A 16116-nucleotide genomic window follows, 5' to 3' on the forward strand; every position below is an offset into this window, starting at 1 on the left:
TTGTAGTAATACTTACTAGTATACCAGGCAAAATAAACTGGTTCTCCAGGCAGTCTTTAAAGCTACAAGCTGTCTAATCGAAACCCATTCACTAGATTCCTGTAATCTAAGCATTCCACAGTGCTTTGAAAAGGAACAGTCAAGGATCATGCACAGTGTAGGAGACACACAGAGGATTTGGCATAGAAGTTGGCTTTATTAGCCATAAAGTCAATTTTTTTAAGACATAAATATTTGAGTTACTATCATACAAAATATCCGAATCGGGCTATGGCAAGGTCTCCAGATGTCAACTCAGAAGCGTGGGTTCAAGTTCTGCTCCTGCCCCTAATATCACTCTTCCATAGAGGTAGGAAAACCAGTTTATTAAAGGCCTGAACTCGGTGTGGTGCGCTCAGTTATCAGCCTTATTTTTCTCCTCTCACACTCTTCTAACACGGTTGGTTAGAATTTTGTCTGTTGCATCTTAACAACGTTTGGGCATATGTCATAGCTGTTGATCATAAGAATCTCATTGTCAGGTATTAAAAGTGTAGTCCAGCACGGCTGGTGTGGCTCAGTGGTTGAGGGTTAACCTATGAACCAGGACGTCATGGTTCGATTCCCAGTCAGGGACATGTCCAGGTTGTAGGCTTGATTCCCCAGGTGGGGAGTGCAGGAGGCAGCCAATCAATGATTCTCTCTCATCGTTGATGTTTCTCTCTCTCTATCCCTCTCCCTTCTTCTCTGAAATCAATAAAGAGTTTAGTTTATCTGAAGCAAAATGTTAGTCTGACAGTTAATTCGCTGCTGTTCCCCTCATCCCTACCACCAAACTGTCTCCTTCGATCCACAAACCCCCAGCTCAGGCCAACCCTTGGGCTGAGAACCTGCATTGGGAACGTGAGCAGTGGTCTGTCCTTGCACTCTGCCTCCACCTTGCTTTTCCTCTCCACCTATCACACACACCACTCCCACTTCTGAATGAATGGGGAATTTTACAAACAAGAGCTCTAGGACTCAATCATGTCCCACCTTGGAGGGGTGATGAGTAGAGCAGAAGCTTCCCAGTGCTCCCAGGACTAACGTGACTGTGCTGAGAAGTTGTGAGCCTGTGAAACTCCTCAGTCCTCATGGAGCCTGCATTCTGGCTTGGGAGGCAAGTAAATGAGTATATGATATAAAATATAATGTCAGGAATAAATATCATATGCCTTCTGACATGAAATACCGAGGCCAAAGCATCACTTTTGTTTTGATATTTCTACCAAAAACATGTAACCTGAATCTAATTATGAAGAAACATCAGATAAGCCCAGATTGGGGGACATAGTACAAGACAATTATTCTGTACTCTTTAAAATAAAAAAGTCACAAAAGAGAAAAAAATAGCTGAGACACTATTCCAAATTAAATGAGACTTTAAAATACATGAAAATTAAAAGTAATGCATATTGAATATTAGAAGCAGACCTTTTTTCCTGGCAAGAATACTTTTTCAAAATATGTATAATTTTTAAAATTTGAATGAGTTGCATATTAGATAATAGTGTTGAAACACTAATTTATTTTATTGTATTTACATAACAAAATACTTTTGTTTTGGGGAGATACCAGTGAAGTATTTAGAAATAAAGGGTGATAATGACTACTATCTGTGTGACTGGGATAAAGGAGGGGTGACTAGAAAATGATGGGCAGGTGGGTGCCTCATTTATAGCCCACAGAAGGAACATGGTTATAACCTAGAAATGAGGGGACCATCAAAGCACTTACTAGTAAACAGTTGAGTTACATGTTTTAAAGTTGGCTCATCCTTCAAGGTTTGAAAGAATGTCTCTGATTATTCCAGCCCCCATTGATCGTCTCATTTTCTGACATATTAGAGCAGACACCATCAAAACACTCTACTCATCACTTGATAATGCAAATATAGGGCCTCATGTCATTCTCAGATAGTTTTAAGCATTGCTACTTGTGTCAACTTCCTATACATAGAGACTGTTGAAAGTATTTTGTGTGTACTCATTGTGCTCAATTGCCAGAGCTGAAGGGAATTTAGCAGCCTCTGAACTCATCCTCTCAGTTAACTGGTGGAACCCAAGTCAAGGAGCTTCCAGGACCTGCTCAAGCCACACCACTGATTGGTGGCAGAGCTGTTGCTTTACTGATATATTCATTAGCCACTGGCTTTTGTGGCTGTGACAGAGCCAGTTAGATGCAAGAAGATGGTTTCTGACTTGACATCTCTAACTAAACTCAATCAAATCAGGAGCTGGAATATATTGTGCCTGACTCCAAGGAAATGAGGCTGTTGGTGGTAAAAATATTGGCAAGAAAGTTGGTCCTCATCACAGGCATGACATGTCTGAAGACCCCAATATTCACTCCCCCCCCAGTAGAGCCTTGGGTGAAATATTTAGGGCGAGTGTGGGAAGAGCTCTGACAAACCACAGCCTAACTAGGAAGAGAAGAAGTGAATGTGCGTGGCTGATGGAGTGTGAAGGGAGCTGGGTTTCAGAGGCAATTTACAGGGACTGTTCAGCTTGCTGCAGCATGACAAATAACCTATTTCCTTGTCATCAATTGATTTAATAATAACTTTTCAGGAAAACAAAAAGAAGAGTGAGCATTTAGACCAAAGGCACAGCCATGTTTCATTTTTTTAAAAATCTAAACTGTGAAAAGGAAAAGCACGTTCATCCTAAAATCAAAGATGTATATCACACGTGAGCATCCAGGACAAGGCATTGGGACATTTGCTTAGGGGAGGTTCTCTGATGACCTCATTTCCGTTCTGGAGCAAAAGCCAGTGCATTATTGGTGTGGTCTTCAATGGCAAAGGAAATGTCCACAGAGGCAACTTCATGGTTAAATGTCAACCGACAGGAAGCTGAACTGACAGGGTGACTGTGTCTCCTGGTTTATGCCTGTGTGGGCAGAGACTTGTTTGCTCTCAAACCTCCCCCTCCCCCTCCCCCATAGAGTGCAGACCTCAGATCCTGACTGTAATGATCAAGCACATGCTGGGTAATTAACTTTATGGGGCACTGCAGAACAGATTGGTAAATCAATAGGCATGCCACTACAGTCACCTTCAGGCTGTGATTCTGTGTTCCATTGCTCTAATGACGCCTGATTTCTGCTCTCCCCCAATTAATTGCCTTCTCAGCATGGCAACCACATGGATTGTTGCTGAAATTCCAGCTGGCCCTAAAGCACATGAAGCAAAGGAATTTTACCCAAAAGAGGTCAGGGTGGAAAACCTTTTCCTGAAAGTCTGTTTGGGCTTAAAGGGCTTTGGAGTTAGAGAGACCCGTATGTGGATTTTCATTCTGCAACTTACTAGCCATTTGACTCAGTAAAATGAGGTCATAACCTGAAATGGACCTTCTGTGCCACCCTCCCATCCTTCTACTGGGCATTGCTCTCGTCTGTGCTCTCTACTCTCTGAAATAGCCCTTCTGTATCTTCTCTCCCTTCCAACTTCCAACATCTCCTCCTTCTGCTTCCCCTTTCTGCTCACTTGGGAGATAGATTTGTTTCCATTGTCATTGATAAAAACAGAGACAATCAAAAGAGAAGATCCAGTCTGCATTCCCACCAGCAGTGCACGAGGGTTCCTTTTTCTCCGCAACCTCGCCAACACTTGTCGTTTGTTAATTTGTTGATGTTGGCCATTCTGACAGGTGTGAGATGGTACCGCATTGTTGTTTTGATTTGCATCTCTCGGATAATTAGTGACTTTGCAACCACTGTGGAGAACAGTGTGGAATTTCCTCAAAAAACTGAAAATGGAACTCCCATTTGATCCAGTAATCCCACTCCTAGGAATATATCCCAAGAAACTAGAAACACCAATCAGAAAGGATATATGCACCCCTATGTTCATAGCAGCACAATCTACAATAGCCAGAATTTGGAAACAGCCTAGGTGCCCGTCAGCAGATGATTGGATCCAAAAACTATGGTACATCTACACAATGAAATACTATGCTGCCATAAAAAAGAAGGAATTCTCATCATTTACAGCAACCTGGATGGAATTGGAGAACATCATGCTGAGTGAAATAAGCCAATCAATGAAAGAGAAACACCACATGACCTCACTCATTTGTGGATAATAAAGATCATTATAAACTGATGAACCAAAAGATAGATACAGAGACAGTAAAGCAACAAGCAGATTGTCAAATTTCAGCGGGGAGGGGAGGAGGAACTGGGGGAGATAATAGATCAACTGAAGGACTTGTATACATGTATATAAGTACAACCAATGGACATAAAGCTCTGGGGAGGGAGGGGATGTGTGGGAGGGAGGGAGGGGGAAAAATCAATAAAATATGTAAAAATAAATAAATAAATAAATAAATAAATAAATAAATAAATAAAAATAAAAAAAGAGAAGATCCACCCAGCTCCAGCTATCTCCTTACGCATCTCTTCTAATGGACAACCTGCCTCATTCCAATTTAAAGTCAACCTTTCCTCCCATGCACTGCACTTCATCAGCTCTCGTCTGCTCAATGTCATCACTTCTCTCCTGAGTCCTTAAAATCACGCTAAAATAATCTTCTTTACTTAAACAGTGCAAACCAGAAAACCTCTCCATGACTGCCTCTTTTTGCTAATCCCCTTTACAGCAAAACTGCCCATAAATCATATGGGCACACACTTCCCCTTCAACCATTCTGTCTTAAAATCGGGTCAGTTAGATTTTCGTCCCACCACTTCACCAAATATGTTAAGTTCCTGTTAAGGCTACTAGCAAGATCTCCCAGAGACATTCCTTTTGCCAAATGCAATGGCCAACCCCTCCACCTCCAATGACTTGACATCCAAGCTCCATTGGAAGCTGCTGGTTATTCTCTTTCTTGAATCATTTTCTTCTCTTAGATTCTAAAACATCCCTCTCCTTTGTCCTCCTTTCTCACGAGGCCCTCCTCAGATTTCTTGGTTTGTCCTTCATCTTCTTGGCATCTAACTCTTTGTTCTTAATCTTTTTGACATCCAGGGCTCTGTCCTCAGATCACTTTTCTTCGGTGTCTGCACTCCCTATGCAGTGAGCTAATCTAGTAGTCTCATGTCTTCAAATACCATCTATTTGCTTGTGACTCCCAAGTATAATATATTACTGCAGCTTGGACCTGTCCTCTGAATCCCAGAACCATGTATTTAACTACCTACTTGGCAGCAACACTTGAATTCAAAGCAAGCATTTCAAACTTACCCAAAACTCAACTCTGATCCCCACCCCACTCCCTACACCACTTACTTCTTGTCCAGTGCCCCCTCTTTCAGGAAGTGGCCCCCATTTACCTAGTTGCTCAAGCCCAAATTCTTGAAATCATTATTGACTCTTCTCTTTCCCTCATATTTACATCCAGTCCCTCAATAAATCCAGTTGGTTCTACCTTCAAATTGTGCCCCAAATTCAACCATGTGTTACTATATTAGGCCAAGCCAAAATTACTTCTCACCAGGATAATTGCAAGAGTCTCCGAACTGGTCTCCCTACTTCCACCATGTCCTTCTCTAGTCGATTTTCCACACAGTAGCCAGAGTAACCCTTTTAAAATAAGGGTCAGAACCTGTCACTTCCCTGCTCAAAGCCATCACCCTTAGGATAAATTCCAAAGCCGTTGGCATGGCCTGCAAATTCCAGCATGAAGCCGGCCCTTGACCTCTCTGTGCTTTCTCTCCCTAATTACTCTGTTCCAGACATGTTGCCCTCTTCGAGTTCCTCAAACACACCATCTTGCTCTCTTGTAGGGGCTTTTGCCCTTGGTAGTTTTCCCACTACCCAGAATGCTCTTCTCCAAAGTAGCTCATACCTTCACTTCCTTCATGTCTCTGCTCCAATATCCCCTGTCCCAGAAGCCCTACTTGTTACTTTCTAAAGCCTGGCTCTGGCTGTTACCCCTACCCATATTATTCTATATCTTTATTATTTATTTATTTATTTCTTTTCTATCTCTAGACATTAAAACCTTACGGAGAAAAAATTGACTTCTTTTACTGCTATATCCCCAAAGCCAAGGACTATGTCTGACTCATAGTAGTAGCCCATGCATTAAATGAACTGTTTTAATAAATGAATGAATGATTCTCTAGTCATAGATTTCCTGGGGTGATTGCAGGGAGTAAGGTATTTAGAGCAATTTCTAGCACATGGTAAAGGACTCCAAGCTATCTGTTTCTTTTACCATTGTTATTATAAATAGAATGGATGGGAGGTGGCAATGGTGTGTGGAAGCTAATCATTTTGTGACATCTGCTATTATCAGAGTTTTCTTCTATTTCTGATTTTGTTTGTTCCCATCTGGCCTCTGCTCTTGTAGGGGTAATTGAAGAAAGCAGGTTCCTTTGAGCTTGCTGCTCAGACTTTATTTAACTTGTAGGTATTTCTCTTATGCTGTCCACTTGAATAAGAAATGTCACATTGGCTTCCAAGGCAAATTCTCCAGCTTTTGAAGCAGGCAGGTTCTGAAGGTCTGACAATTACCAGCTACATCTCTCAGAGCAAGGATAATGCAACAGGTTTCTTGGCATCGTACTAAACTTCTGGAGAACACAGAACAGCAGGTGATGGATGGGTTTGAAAGGAGAAAAGAAGCACAAGAGCACAGAAGGGAAATCAGACTGCACACATGCAAGTGTCACCTCTCCCTTCCCTGTATTAGCAGCAGAAGACCAGACAGTGACATTCCTTGCCCAGGCTGTGGTATTTTGTGGAAAAGCCAGATTAAAGGGGCCAAAGAGCCACATGTGGCTCGAGAGCCGCAGTTTGCCGACCACGGTGCTAGGTTATGGTACAGCAACAAACTCCAAAATAACTCAGGAGCGCCTTCTTCCTCCTGCTTCCTCAACAGCCCCAACTCCTCTGGTGGGTTTGGACTGTAGGGCAGAGGGAACAAGACAAGGGAAGTCTTGGCTGGCCCACTGTTTCTGACCTATGAATGATGTTGCTGGTTTTTTTGGCTAGCCCTTTCTGGCTGGTAATGCCCAGTGGGGTTTCTCTAGAGGACCCTGCAGGGCCTCTCCTCTGAACATGAAGTTCAAAGTTGGTCTCACATGGCCACAGTCAACTTCAAATGAGCAACAAAGTACATTCCTACCACATACTACCACATACTAGGAAAGTGAGAACAGTATTGTGTCGAGTACACACAATAGACACCCAACTTGGTTTAAAAAGACTAGCCATCTCTTTAGTTGATGGTTCTATGGGTTGACAATTTGAGCGGACTCAGCTGGACAGTTGTGTTCTCATTTAGACTCCTTTATTCCTTGCAGGGAAGCAGGTGGCTCTGCCTCTGGGGTCTCACTTGAGTGATGGAAAGTGACTGGACCATGTGTCCCATATCTTCCCTTCAGGCTGAATGAGGTTTGTTCATATGGCAGTTTGGCACAGTTCCAAAAGGGATGGCAGCAGCATAGAAGACACCTCGAGGTCTGGGCTTGGAACTTGCTTCAGGTCACTTCTGCCACTTTCCATTGATCAAGTTCCCCAAGCCAACAAGATTCAAGAAATGGGGAAACATACTCCCCCTTTGATGGGAGGAGCCATATAGTCACGTTGCAAAGGGGAATGGGTAAGAGGAAAGGTAGAGAATTATGGTGTTTTGTGCCCAGCACTAAAATCATCAAATCTTTCTGATTTTAGAGAGAAGTTGGGGGTTTGATGCAGAGCCAAATCAACCACCGTATGTGAACTATCTTAAAAGCAAAGTGACCTATAGCATGTAGGTCAGATAGCTACTAAGTGGCTCATTTCTTTTATCTGGACACAGAGAAAATTGTTTGTGATAAGAATGCATAGTAAATACCAGAGACTTTTAAAAGTTCACTGTGGCTGGGCTGGACAGAGCAAGGTGGACAGTGGTGCTCACTGTCCTTGGGATCCAGAATTTGCCAGTCACTGGAGCCTGTGACAATGAGCTTCTCTTTAAATTTAAGAAGAAATGAAACTTAGTAAAGAATTTTAAACACGTGCTTGCATCTCTGTTTCCAAAAGATCCTTCTCGCTCCAATGTGAGGACTGGACTAGAGGTTCAGACTAGACCAACCGCAGACTTTGGGAAGTTAGAACTTTTCCAAGCTTTTTCATGAGTCCCAAAGGCAAAGAAGAAATAGTCTAGTTTGCCAAATGGCCAAAAATGAGCAGAAGGGCAAGGGAAAGAGCAAAGAATATAAAATAGATAATCCCACACTCTCTCTCTCTCTCTCTCTCTCTCTCTCTCTCTCTCTCTCTCTCTCTCTCTCTCTCTCTCTTTCTCACACACACACGCACACACACACACACACACACACACACACACGTTACTTATCCATTTGCTTTACACCGAGGTATGCCTGAGAGTTCTGGTTTGTGTTCTCTGGATGGTAAAGCCAGATTGATTCTGGGTTTGACAGTGGCCTTGCCTGCTTTGCTGTGTAACGAGACAAAGAGTAGCTAAGTGGCCGTGAGAAAGGCCAGCAGAGGCCCAGCATTACAGACCCAGCCTCTGAGTCCAAGAGTTTGTACTGTAATTCAAATTCTAAAGGCAATCCACAATTCAAATTCTAAAGGCAAGTAGTATCAAAATCCAATTTTGACAGCACATTGGAGGGAACTCAAGGAGGCAGGGAGGAGGAGCAGTGGCAAAAGCTAAGGCAACAAGGAACCTCCTTCTGTAGTCTGGCTGCTGCGTTCTCTCTGGCACTGACATCAGCCCACCCACACAGGGACCTCTATGAGTCTCCAGGGGCTGAGGGTGTCGGTGGGAACAGGGCAGTGCACGGAGCAGCCGCCTCCCCCCAGCATGAGTCTGCATGATCGATCATAAGAGCGTCTGTTCTGTCATTGCATTGCAGCTCCAGAAACTAAAACGATCACTTTCTTTCAAGACCAAGAGTCTACGGAGCAAAAGTGCTGACAACTTCTTCCAGCGAACCAACAGCGACGTGAAGCTGCAAGGGGACACGCTGGCTGAGGTCAGCCCCAGCTCCAGCCCCCTCCCCGCCCCAGGAAGCCTGACATCCACGCCCACCAGGGTGGGCCTGCACCCCGGCAGCAGCAAGGCCCATGCCTTCCAGGAGCACATCTTCAAGAAGCCCACTTTCTGTGATGTCTGCAACCACATGATCGTGGGTAAGTCCTTCCCCTGCCACTTCCGCCCGATATGTCAACATGAAAGTGTGGAGATACCCTGGGAGTGTGGTGTGGAAAAAATGTATTATAAGATGTGCAGCTGTGCTTTAAAATACTGCATTGGAAAAGTCAAGAAGCCCATTTTATGTGCCTTTAAAGGAAAGGGTTGGGAATAAGGGATAAAGTTAAAAAGGCAAATTTCAATGGGCATCTAACCTTTTTCTAAAGATATTTTTAACGATTTCAGAGAGGGAAGAGAGATAGAAATATAAATGAGGAGAGAGAATCATTGATCAACTGCCTCTTGTAACCTGGGCATTTGCACTGACAGGGAATCGAACCGTGACCTCCTGGTTCATAGGTTGAATCATGCTGGCTGAGCAAGAATCTAAACTTTTAACTGATGCATTTGACCTGTCATTGAATGGTTTACCTTGTAAGTAGCATGTGATTTAACTTCTGTCAGGCATAGATAATCTCAAAGGTTTTGTTTTGTTTTTTTTGTTTTGTTTTTTTTTACTTAAATACCTGATATTCTTTCAAATGAAACATGGCGTGTTTGTTGCTTCCCAAAGAAGCCAATAGCTGTCATCACTGAACTTGAACTTGTGGTTTCCAATATGGTCAGGAAGGCAGAATTCTGCAACTCCCTTCACCTTTGACCAAGACCCAGTTAAGGAGTATAATATTCAGAATGAGAGCAATGTCAGTCCCTCTTGTGACTGTACACCCAGGGGCATCCTCACTGAAAACCATTATCTACTCACATTCTCATTTTCTCATCACTATTATTCATGTACTTCCTTCAAACGGACCCACTGAGGATCAGTGCTTGTGTCAGTCAAGGATTTCCACAGTAATGCTGGTTAAAAAATACTCTTGCAATTAACACAGTTTACTTTTACTCTCACTCAGGCATCTTTAGATCATTTGGGGTTTAGCTGATCCAGATTCAGCTCAGTTACTTTGTCTTCTCTCTGTTTCTTATTTCTCACTCTTTCCTTGGACCAGTGGGGTAACCATATCATGTTCTTCTCATGGCAAGGACAATTGGAAGCTCTTCTAAGGCTTTGGATTGGAGGTGACATGGCCCTTCTATTGGCACTCCTCCAGGACCATGGTCGGCAAACTGCAGCTCGTGAGTCACATGTGGCTTTTTGGCCCCTTGAGTGTGGCTCTTCCACAAAATACCAGGACCTGGGCAAGTCTATTTTGAAGAAGTGGCGTTAGAAGAAGTTTAAGTTTAAAAAATTTGACTCTCAAAAGAAATTTCAATTCTTGTACTGTTGATATTTGGCTCTGTTGACCAATGAGTTTGCCAACCACTGCTCCAGGAGAATGGCGGCCAAGCCCATGTCAAGGGATGGAGAAGTGCACTCACTCTGACTTGATATCAGGGACTTTAAAGCCACCTGGCAAAGGACATAGGTAGAGGGATGCGTGAAGAATGGAATCAATCATTCAGTCTACTACAGTGCTGAGGAAGGCCTTTGGATCATTAAACTATTTTGTTTGGCAGATTTTGCTAAGTCATGGATCCATAGCATTCATCCATTTCACTGGCATCTGACTGTGAGCATGGCGGGGAAGGTGTCTCACCATGTTCCGAGCTCAGGGTACTTAGGCAATTTGGCCTCCAACTTAGGTTTTGTGTGTGCCTCCTTAGCTTCTGAGTCTGACGCATCACTTCCAATTTCCACACAGATTTCCACCAGGCCTTTTCAAGGCAGTGCTATTCATAACCCTGAAGCAGGTGATGAAGAGTCTCTGTTTTAAAGCTCATTGTGACCAGTGTGAAAAGACAAACAGAACACGTGTTTTTAAAATGAGTAAGGGAAATGAATTCACCTCTGAGGAATGCCACCATCATTACCCTAAAGAGGATTCTAGGTACACCTCAAGCACAGCAGCAATTGCGAGACTTTATTTTGAAAAGAAAATCACACACAAAAATACCCTGTGAAGAGAATTGCACTCTACTTTTCTCTTATCAGAATTAAATGTACATTGTAGCTGCCTTTTTTTTTTTTTTCTTAAGAAAGAAAGAGGGAAAAAATACAGTCAGCAAGGCACGCTGTTCTTTTCAAAGATGAGGAAGCAAACCAACTAGTAGGCTCCTTCTAGGAAATGAGAAAAGAGTTTATAGAGGCAAGAAGGAACAGGGAGGGAGAAGTGGAAGGAGGTGAGGAGAGGAAGAGAAGAGAGGTGAAGTAAAGGCTGCCACATGTTTCAACTTCCTGAAACAATGTTTTATCATGCCTGCCTTTGTCATCTGTGATAGAAGAGCATATGCTCTGCCCCTTTTCTCTTTGTTCCTGAAATCTAATCTCTTTTCTCTCCATACATCACTGGAAGGTTTGCTTTTTCAAGCCACAAGTCATCTTTATAGTCTGAATTCGAGGGAAAGACCACCTGCTGATACCCTCTTAGAGTGACATTTCAGAGAATATATTAAAGCATATACTTTTTCCTTTCAAGGAGAACCAAGGGGCTATATAATGATGGCCAAGAACAATCAAATCTCATTTTAGCATTTCCAGCTGATGGATATTTCTTTAAAAATAAAAGGGATCTGGCATTCTCGCTGTCTAAGATTTCTAAGTTGGAATGGACACGCAGAGTTGGGCTTACAAAGCCTCACATTGGGCTTCACCTGACTGCTGTGCCTGAAAGCTGGAAAGGCTACATATTTGCCACAAGAAAGTGACCAGTAAAACTACACCTGGACCCCAGCCTCAGTCCCTGCCCATCTGATTATCATTTCCTTAGCTTCTTCATTCGTAGCTCATTCCCTATTTTCAGCTTTGCCCTTGCCCTTGGACTTGATACCTGAGGCTGTTCCTCCCCAAATGATCTGGCTCCCATGCCACTTGGGTTAAGAAGCCTAGGACATTGATACCCTTTCTGATCCTCCTTAAACTATCCCTTTCCAGAAATTCTGGTCTCCTATACAGACCAAAGGTGTTCAACCCAAGCTTTCTTGGAAACACCAGAGAAATAGTCAGGTGTGTCTGTCTACCCCAATGCTGGATGTCCCAGGCTGAGTCAAAAGGATTAGGAGAATCTTCTTGTACTTGGTTAGATGAACATACTCCCTCCACCAAGCACATCCACTCTTGCCCTCCTTAGGCCTTGGAAAGGGGAGTTGAGGGTGGGGGCTCATCTTCATTGTGCATCAACTTAACATATTCCATCTATGACACTCTGTCTTTACATTAAATTAACTATCTGCAAAGACTCATTTCAAGAGAGTTTTGGATTTTCTTTCATCTTATTGAAGTTTCAAGACTTGAATAAGTCAACATGCACTACTCCATAAATCAAGGAAGTTTTTCCAAGGAACTCCATTCTTCTATCTACAAATAGATAAGAAGTATTTTTAAGTTAACAATATGTTTTTAGTTGGCATTCAATTATAAGGCACAGCATATTAAATGAATTCATGTTTTCTATACAAATATTTCACAAAATGGCTGAATTTCACTGCCTAAAACTTCAAGTTTCCTTATACATTCAATGCATAGTCTATGATAATCATTCACTTTCAATCTTCCCAGTAGCAACCATGAGGGGGGAAATAACAATGGCTTTGTCTTAAGAAAAAATCCCTAAAGCAGGGCCTGAGATAGAGGTTCTTGTGAATGTGGTTTGTTGTGGGGAGTGCCCTCAGGAGAAGGGGAGTCAGAAAATGGAGGGTCAGGGGAAGGAGCAAGGATGTGGTCTCAGCCGGAATTGGCTTCAGATTAGGCCCACTCGTGGGGAGCTCTGGAACATAGATTCTATCACCTGGTGGTACCAGCTTGAGACAAAGGTAATATATTCCTATCACACAGTCATTGGCCATGGCTGCCCCCAAGAGGCAGTGAGGATGTGACATTCCATGCAAGGAGGACCCATTAGGCTGAGAACAATTCTCTGAAAAAAGGGCATCTGTGAGACTTAGCAGCCATCATTCACAGCATCAGCATGATAAATAAGATCTGGACAAGGCACCAACAGCATCACAACCTTTGTAAACATATTAATTCTACAAGATGCAATATAAAAGTATTTTAAATTCATCCATTGGGAATGAATTTAAAATACAGTTGGAACCTTGGCACTGTTGTGCCTATAACACGGTGTTACTAATATAATAAACTAGAGGCCTGATGCATGTAAATCAGACATCCCTCCCACAGTCCTGATCTCTTGCAGTCCAGGACCCCTCACTCCTTACTGCGTACCTGCAGTGGAGTGGAGGTGGGAGAGGCTCCTGCTCTGCTGATGCATTTGCCAGCCATGAGCCTTGCTTCTGGCTGAACAGCATGCCCCCAGTGGGAGTGCACTGTATTTGCATATTAGCCTTTTATTATATATCGATAGGATAATATTACATGAGGAAATATTATATCACTCTGAGTCCAGGACCTTTCTGTTCTGCTTTTGTTTGACTATTAGTTTAGTTGTTTCCTGACCTATTCTGACCCCTTCCAATTGCTCAGAAAAAGCCAGATCAACCAAACTTGACTGCAACACACACACACACACACACACACACACACACACACACACACCTAAAAAGACAAAGCTATCAATTAAGTTGTTTCTTGACAGGAAAGGCCAAACAGAAATCAAGAGGAATATTAAAAATCAAATGTCACCCAGCCTGTGTGATTCAGTATTAGAGCATTGACCTATGAACCAGGAGGTTGAAGTTCAGTTTCAGGTCAGGGCACATGCCCAGGCTTTGGGCTCCATCCCCAGTAGGGTCATGCAGGAGGCAGCCCATTAATGATTCTCTCTCATCACTGATGTTTCTATCTCTCTCTCTCTCTCCCTCTCCCTTCCTCTCTGAAATCAATAAAAACATATTTTTTTAAAAAAATTTAAAGCAAATATCAAATCTGTGTATTCTCAGAATGGAATTAAAACTCTGTGGTGCCATCAATCATTTAGGAGCTGTACAACCTAAAGAAGAAAATATAAATGCTCTCTAGAAACATTTTCTTTAATTTCCAGTAGATACTTTCCTTTGAGCCTGGAATGGGTCCCTCCTAAAATACAGTACCCAGACCTCAGTGTTTATCCAATGGGATTAATAATCTCTGATGTTTTAATTGCTTAAAAGTAGCCGTAACTTAACTTACTTTTCCACTAGGGGACAAAAATGCCATGGAATCCCCAGTTCAACAGAAGTAATTGCTTTGTATTTTTTGCTCATCTGGTTCCCTCAAGAGACTCATGTTGATTCTGGCAACTGAATGTGAGAGTAAGAGAAACTGGGGCCCGGTCAGGCTAAGGAGACAGAGACCTAAGCAGATGAGAAATGTTTGCAGAGCTGGCCATGATTGGCCTGGAGAAGACTCGGGGGAGCCTGGTCACTGTCTTCAAATAGCTGAGGAGACCTTGTCTGGCAGAGGGATTAAACTCCCCCAGGGCCCCGGGTGGACCCTTGGATGATACAGTGAGGCAGAGTTCAAGACCAAAAGGAAGAGCTCCTAAAGGAAATTTCAGAAATAGACACGATAGTCCTAGCCAGGAAGGCTCACTGGATAGCATCGCCCTGAAGGGTCCTAGGCTCAATTCCGGGCAAAGGCATGTACCATGGTTGCAAGCTCCTCCCCAGACCTGGCCCTGGTCAGGGTGCATGCAGGAGGCAACCAATCGATGTGTTTCTCTCTGTCTTTCCTCTCTTCCACTCTCTCTAAATATCAATGGAAAAATATCCTCCTGTGAGGATTAACAATGAAATAGACACTGTAGATTTGGGGAGAGGAGATTTTGCATGGTGAAATGTGGTTAGAAAATGCTGTACACTATCCTCCCCTTGGCTATTCATAGCACACTAGCATTTCAAAGTCCTCCTATCCTGAAAACTACCAAGTGTGCTCAGTGGTGGAGCAAATGGATTGTAACGGAAGAATTCTTTCTCCTAACATCTACTCTTCCCTAATTCATCTTGACTGCTACTGCCCATTATTCGGCCTGTATCTCTGCACTGTGACCAATGCAGAGAGCCTTTCTGATGCCTGCAAAAGCAAATTCATTAAAGACTTATTAAGACTTCAGTTCAGGCCCAGTGTTCTCAAAAAACATTGTACCCAGCACTGTTCAGGGTACTACAGGGACGCAAAATACTTTTAAGCTGGCATCTTCTATTAGTTTCCTGAAATTGTATGCCTGCTGCCAAGAACTGTTTATTTTAAGAAATCTCTCACTGAAAATTACCTAGATGAGAAAGTAAACCATATTCCATCCAGCAAAGATGGAGCAGACATGGAGATGGGATGGCCTTAAGGAAGGAGGTCTCTTAGGGTCTCACACAGAAATGGAAGTGACACCTGTTGGGGGACAATGGGATGGTCTGGGGCATCCATGGGACCTGCAGGTCATTGCTTTGAAAAGGTAAAAACCGATGACCTGCCACCAACAGAGAAGGCAGGACAAGGGAGGTGGAGAGGACTAGCCTTGGTACCATTTATTGCGCATCATTCTCCCTCAGACGTCTTCCCTGTGGAAGGTCCTGATATTATTTCCTGAGCTCATTTTCTATGTCCTGGCATTTTGCTTCTGGAACATCTGGAACGCCTTTCCTTCCTTGCAAACATCATGATCTATAATTTAAGAGAGACAATCTCTTTTCCTGCTTGAGGTTCAGACCAAGCATGACAAGTGTAGATTGGCCACCTGCCTCTAGACCCAGGAGCAGTGCCATGGTGAAAGCAAGGGACCTGTGGAAAAAGGCCATCTCCTGCTATAAACATAGGGAGATATAGACGTGTTGGAAAATGTGGACCCTGCTCCTCCACTCAGCTGCCATACAGGGAATGCCCCACTGACCTACTTTAGAATGGTCTCTTTGGTTGTGCAGCCACGGTGGATACCAAGTCATAAAAGGACAGAACTGGGCCAGTAGTAAAAAATGGGAAGCCCTCTGTGCGTGTCTATGGGAGACACCTCTACATTGTGACCCAGCCGTTAAAGAAAAAGGAACTGGCAATAGAAATATGTGGTTAAATTCT

General features: G+C 43.2%; 1 protein-coding gene across 3 annotated transcripts in view; it reads left to right on the plus strand.

Annotated features, from left to right (window-relative positions):
* The window catches only part of STAC (SH3 and cysteine rich domain), a 93333-nt gene that overhangs the window by 24784 nt on the left and 52433 nt on the right, over positions 1-16116 (plus strand). For 2 of the 3 annotated variants that reach the window (XM_036431783.2, XM_036431781.2), the window contains exon 2: positions 8836-9112. In XM_036431783.2, the coding sequence (XP_036287676.1) occupies positions 8836-9112 (277 nt within the window). The remainder of the gene's footprint in view (positions 1-8835; positions 9113-16116) is intronic. The other variant, XM_036431782.2, reaches the window with a different exon arrangement.

The sequence above is a fragment of the Pipistrellus kuhlii genome, unplaced genomic scaffold (assembly GCF_014108245.1).
Source record: "Pipistrellus kuhlii isolate mPipKuh1 unplaced genomic scaffold, mPipKuh1.p scaffold_m20_p_11, whole genome shotgun sequence".
In the NCBI taxonomy this organism is placed as follows: domain Eukaryota; kingdom Metazoa; phylum Chordata; class Mammalia; order Chiroptera; family Vespertilionidae; genus Pipistrellus; species Pipistrellus kuhlii.